The sequence below is a fragment of the Triticum dicoccoides genome, chromosome 2B (assembly GCF_002162155.2).
Source record: "Triticum dicoccoides isolate Atlit2015 ecotype Zavitan chromosome 2B, WEW_v2.0, whole genome shotgun sequence".
In the NCBI taxonomy this organism is placed as follows: Eukaryota; Viridiplantae; Streptophyta; class Magnoliopsida; order Poales; family Poaceae; genus Triticum; species Triticum dicoccoides.
Window position 1 is genome coordinate 393,788,621 of NC_041383.1, and position 5,335 is coordinate 393,793,955.

A 5,335-nucleotide genomic window follows, 5' to 3' on the forward strand; every position below is an offset into this window, starting at 1 on the left:
CGTCAGGTTCTTCTTGCTAAGGGTTTCGAGGGTGCGGTGGTCCATCATTTTATGCAGCTTGTTACGGGTGCGCACATGGCTGTGGTGGTTAATGGTCAGACTAGTAACTTCTCTGCTAATGGTAGGGGCCTAAGGCAAGGAGATCCGGCGTCCCCTCTGCTTTTTAACTTCATTGTGGATGCCCTGTCTCATATCCTTTCTCGGGCACATTTTGCCTGCTAGCTCCCACCTTATCCCCAATGGCATTACTCACCTTCAATATGCGGACGATACCATTATTATGGTGGAGCTGAATGAGGCCTGCCTCATGAACCTAAAGTTTATACTCTTATGTTTCAACGTGCTTTCGGGGCTTAAAATTAATTTCTCTAAGAGTGAAGTGATTGTAACTGGGGTACCTGATGTGGAAGCACAGAGAGTGGTGCACCTCCTGAACTGCTCTCTAGGATCTTACCCTCTCAAATATCTAGGCTTACCAATTTCCCCTCTCAAACTTTTGGCAAAAGATTTCGCTCCGGCAGTGACTAAGGTTGGTAATAGAGTTTTGCCGTGGAGAGGCCGGTATAACTCCCAGGTGGGCAAGGTTGCCCATACTAATGCGTGCCTCTCCTCCCTTCCAATGTTTCTAATGGGCTTCTATCTCCTATCTGGAGGGATTCATGCTGGTTTCGATAAGCATAGGGGTGCCTTTTATTGGAATTCCACTGACAATAAGCGAAAATACAGAATGGTCAAGTGGGATTTGATCTGCAGGCCTAAGTGCATGGGGGGTTTAGGTATAATTAATACTATGGTTATGAACAAATGCCTCATGATTAAATGGTGGTGGAAGATTATGTGCCTCGAGGAGCGCCCCCTATAGCTTTCTCTTCTCAAAGCTAAGTATTTCCCCTCCTCGAGTCCTATGTTCGCCTCTTCTTCGGGTGGCTCTCAGTTCTGGCGCCAGCTTGTTAAAGTTCGGCCTATTTTCCGATCCCTAGTCAAATTTTTAGTTCGGAATGGTAAGTCCACTCGTTCTTGGTTAGATTGGTGGGTAGGGGATTCCACTCTAGCGGTGGCTTACCCAACCGTGTTTTCTTATTGCTCTGATCCCGAGATCTCTATCTTCGAGCTCTCGGCTCAGGGCTGGGTTCTTGACTTCCGACGCTCTCTCTCTCTCCTATGGAGTTGGAAGACTGGCAACGTCTTACTGCCTGCTTTCCCTTGCTCTCGGAGGAAGAGGACTCGGTTGCTGGCCTCACTCTGCTTCTGGGCGCTTTTCAGTGAAATCAACCTATTCCAAACTTATCTCGGGTGCTCGTACTGCTAAATTCAAGGACATTTGGCTTGCCCGTATTCCTCCTAAGATAATTTTTTTTCTCTGGCAAGCTTTTCGTCGTAAACTTCCCGCGGTTGACCAAATCAAAAAGAGGAAAGGGCCGGGATATGACAGATGCGCTCTTTGTGGAGCTACTGAAAACACCGAGCATATATTTTTTCACTGCTCTTTGGCTAAATTTTTTTGGAGCTGTATTAGACTTTGGCTTCATGTTAATTGGAATCCCTCCTCCTTTGAGGACTTGCGGCATTATGTTAACACCTTAGCAGGGCGATCTAAAAGGGTGTTCTGGGTGGGCTGGGCTGCGATCTGTTGGGCGCTCTAGACTACGAGAAACAAGTTCACTATTGAGCATACTTTCCCGGCTAACCCTATCAGTTACTTATTTAAAGCCAATATTTTTTTGCAGCAGTGGAGATTATTGACTAAGGGAGAGGACCTAGAGGCCTTCGACGACATGCTATCTATGATGCGTTCTATGGCGTCTTCCCTACTGCGGCTTTCTAGGAGGATGGCTTAGTTTCGGATATTGTGGGAATCTCTGCTGGCCTGCGTGCCTTATCTGGCTGGTTGCCATGTATTTGCACTCTTTATCTTGCTGTGTTCGGATGGCCATTTGGGTGTCTATGTTGTGACTCTGCCGGGTGGCTTTATCTATAAAGTCGGGCGTATGCCTTTCCTCTAAAATAAAAAAAAGTATGCCTCGTTTCCTACTTATTGCGGGGTGTCGGATTTCCAATTCATCCGTTTCTCCGCAGGCTTCTGGAGTTTTATGGCCTCCATCTGCACAACTTCACACCTGCCTCCATCCTGCACATCGCAGGCTACGTTGCTCTTTGCGAGCTATTCTTGGGCTGTGAAGCCCATTTCGAACTATGAAAAAAGTTGTTCTGCCTCGTCCCCCGAAATCAAGGGGGGTCAATATTTCAAGTGGGCGAAACCGAGATATGACGCGTCGCCGGTACCGGATACTTATCCGGCACACCGAAGAAGGCACCCGAAGAGTGGCCCTTCGAGTGGTTTTATATTGAGGATGTCTCCCTTCCCGATCCAATCCGAATGGGTTTGCCGGAGTTTACAAATTCTCCGCTGAGAAAACGCCTTAACTGGCGTCCGCGGAGCCCCAGAGAGGAAGATAACAGGGAGATCCTCCAACCGATGAGCAAGATAAAAATACTCGCTCAATCCGGATTATCAATAGTTGAGGTTATGGTGATACATAATATACTGTATTAGAGAGGAAATACTTGCTGAGGGGAAAAGTCGCTACGGCGAGAATAGCTTAAGAAAAACAGTCGCTACCGCGAGAGTGCAGGGGAGAGCTCCGCATGGCCGGATCCAGTGCAGTTGCGTGTCACACCTCCGAGCAGGCCGCTTTTCCAGAGACACCGTCATGAGATGTTTTCTTAAACCGACGACTGGTGGTGGTGGACCAGGTATGCTCGGACCCATCTGTAGGTGGGTGCTACGGGAGGTGGATGGGTTGGAATAAGAGGCCCCGCTCCGCCCCGGCCACAGCTAAGGGGATCCAGGCTGGCTACACCCAAAGGCGGCCTTTGTACCCTATTATCCCTCGTCACCACACCTTCCCCATCGTCTCTCCAGAACATCAACCTTTTCTTGCTCCGCCATCGCCGTTGCAAAGAAACAGAACCAAGACACAGAGGCCAGCCACGGCCGAGAAGAAGAAGAAGAAGATACGAAGGGCGAGGTGGCCGTAGTGAGAGTTGAAGCAGGGCCTTGAGATGGACCCGTGCCCGTTCGTGCGGGTGCTGGTCGGCAACCTGGCCCTCAAAATGCCGGTCGCCCCGCGCCCCGCCGGCGCCGGCGCCGGCGTGCACCCCACCACCTCGCCGTGCTACTGCACGATCCGGCTCAACAAGCTGCCGCTTCAGACTGCCGCGGCCCCGCTGCTGCCCTCGGACGACATGACGCAGGGTCCCGCCGCGACGGGCGCACTGGCGGCCGCCTTCCACCTCTCCAAGGCCGACCTCGACCGCGTCACGGCCAAGCCGTCCCTGTTCGTCGCCCGATCTGCGAGGCTCAAGGTTGCCGTGTACGCCGGGCGGCGGGGCACCACTTGCGGGGTCAACTCCGGCCGGCTGCTCGGGAAGGTGGTCATCCCGCTGGACCTCAAGACCGCGGTGGGGAAGCCCATTGTGTTCCACAGCGGCTGGCTCTCCATCAACAAGCGCGGCCGTAAGGCCTCTGCCGTCTCCGGCTCCGCGCAGCTTAACCTCACCGTTCGCGCCGAGCCCGACCCGCGCTTCGTGTTCCAGTTCGATGGCGAACCTGAGTGCAGCCCGCAAGTGCTCCAGGTGCAGGGCGGCATGATGCAGCCCATGTTCACCTGCAAGCTCTCCTGTCGCAGCAACAGCGACCTCCGCTCTCGGTGAGCCATCGTCGTCATGCTGAACAATTCAACCTCAATTCTCAAACCAATGTTGCTTTGTTCTGACGGAATTCCTCAAAATTTCGGTGGTCCAGATCAATGCACTCCGATCCAGGGAGTGGCAGCCGCAACTGGCTGATGTCCTTCGGTTCCGACCGCGAGCGCGCAGGGAAGGAGCGGAAGGGATGGTCGGTGACGGTGCACGACCTGTCGGGTTCGCCAGTGGCACTGGCGTCCATGGTGACGCCGTTTGTGGCGTCCCCCGGTTCCGACCGCGTGAGCCGGTCCAACCCGGGCGCGTGGCTTGTACTCCGGCCCGGCGACGGCACTTGGAAGCCGTGGGGCCGCCTGGAATGCTGGCGCGAGCGTGGCGCTGGCGCGGCCGGCGACAGCCTCGGGTACCGGTTCGAGCTCCTGATTCCTGACCCAACCGGAATGGGCGTCGGCGTCTCTGTCGCCGAGTCCAACGTCCCTTCCTCCCGCGGGGGGCGCTTCGTCATCGACCTGACGGCGGCGCAGCCCTTCGGCCGGAGCGGGTCGCCTGGGTGCAGCCCGCGCGGGAGTGGTGACTTCAGCGGCGGGTATGGTCTCTGGCCCTTCGGGAGCTACCGCGGGTTCGTGATGTCGGCGGCAGTGCAGGGCGAAGGGCGGTGCAGCCGGCCAACGGTGGAGGTGGGGGTGCCGCACGTCGGGTGCGCGGAGGACGCGGCGGCGTTCGTGGCGCTGGCGGCAGCCGTGGACCTGAGCATGGACGCGTGCAGGCTCTTCTCGCACCGCCTCCGGAGGGAGCTCTCCAGCACCCGCTCCGACCCACTGCGGTGAGGAGACCCACCCAGCGGCAAATGCGACCACAAACTGTACAGCGGTGGTGGCGAGATCGAGGGAGTCGATGCTGGTGGTTCAGTTCTCTTGTTTTTTTTTTTCGTGGGAGATCAGACTGTCCGTTTTTTGGGATCACTTCTCGTGATTTTTGGTGGGGGTGTTCTTGTTTTAAAATCCGTCACTAGTAGTAGTAATTTTTAGTCCTCTACTAGCTGCTTTGTGAAGTTTTAGAAGAAAATCATCAATCAGCCGTAGGAGAGAGTTCGTGTTGTGTTTGTTCCGAACTTCCGATTGTCCTTCCAGTTTCAATTTTTTCTTTTTTCTTTTGCCATGAAAGGAGTGAAGAACCGATGTCGTAATAAAACCCGTTGCAGAATGAATCGTTTTTTTTTAAACTGAAGAGCTTTTTTTTTAGTACTATAGTTGTGATGAGTTGTATTGGTAGTATTTTGCGACGAGAAGATTTGTTGGGGTCGACGGAGTGGTAGAAGTGTGGGTGTGGGTGTGGCGGGACATGGCGGCATTCCTCCCAGCTGGAAAAGAGGCGGGAGGGGGTGTGGGCCCTGAGAGTGCACATGGGATGTCCCTTCACAGGTTTCGTCCACTCCTACTCCCATTCTCCGCTCGCTGCGCGCATGGCGTGGCGTGGGTCCGCGGGGTGTCAGTGAGTGACGTGGTGGCGCAGCTGCATTGCAGTGGGTCAGATGGGGTTTCAGCTGCTTTTCCCTTTTTCTCTTTTGTGCTTGGTTGCGTTCGAGAAGCGGTTGTAGGGATTGGTGCTGTCTGTGCTGTGCTGCCATGAT

General features: G+C 54.4%; 1 protein-coding gene across 1 annotated transcript; it reads left to right on the forward strand.

Annotated features, from left to right (window-relative positions):
• The first annotated feature begins 2,753 nt into the window (after positions 1-2,753).
• On the forward strand, positions 2,754-4,912 carry LOC119363850. The gene is made up of 2 exons (XM_037629212.1): positions 2,754-3,710; positions 3,806-4,912. Exons 1-2 carry the CDS (start codon positions 3,064-3,066, stop codon positions 4,530-4,532), a joined length of 1,374 nt encoding a protein of 457 aa, XP_037485109.1. The 5' UTR covers positions 2,754-3,063; the 3' UTR covers positions 4,533-4,912.
• The last annotated feature ends 423 nt before the right edge of the window (positions 4,913-5,335 follow it).

What these genes read in the sequence shown, in the direction of transcription:
- LOC119363850 (XM_037629212.1), top strand. Translation starts at nt 3,064, where the DNA reads ATGGACCCGTGCCCGTTCGTGCGGGTGCTGGTCGGCAACCTGGCCCTC. An exon ending in AACAGCGACCTCCGCTCTCG is followed by an intron (nt 3,711 to 3,805) that starts GTGAGCCATCGT and finishes TCGGTGGTCCAG; the next exon opens with ATCAATGCACTCCGATCCAG.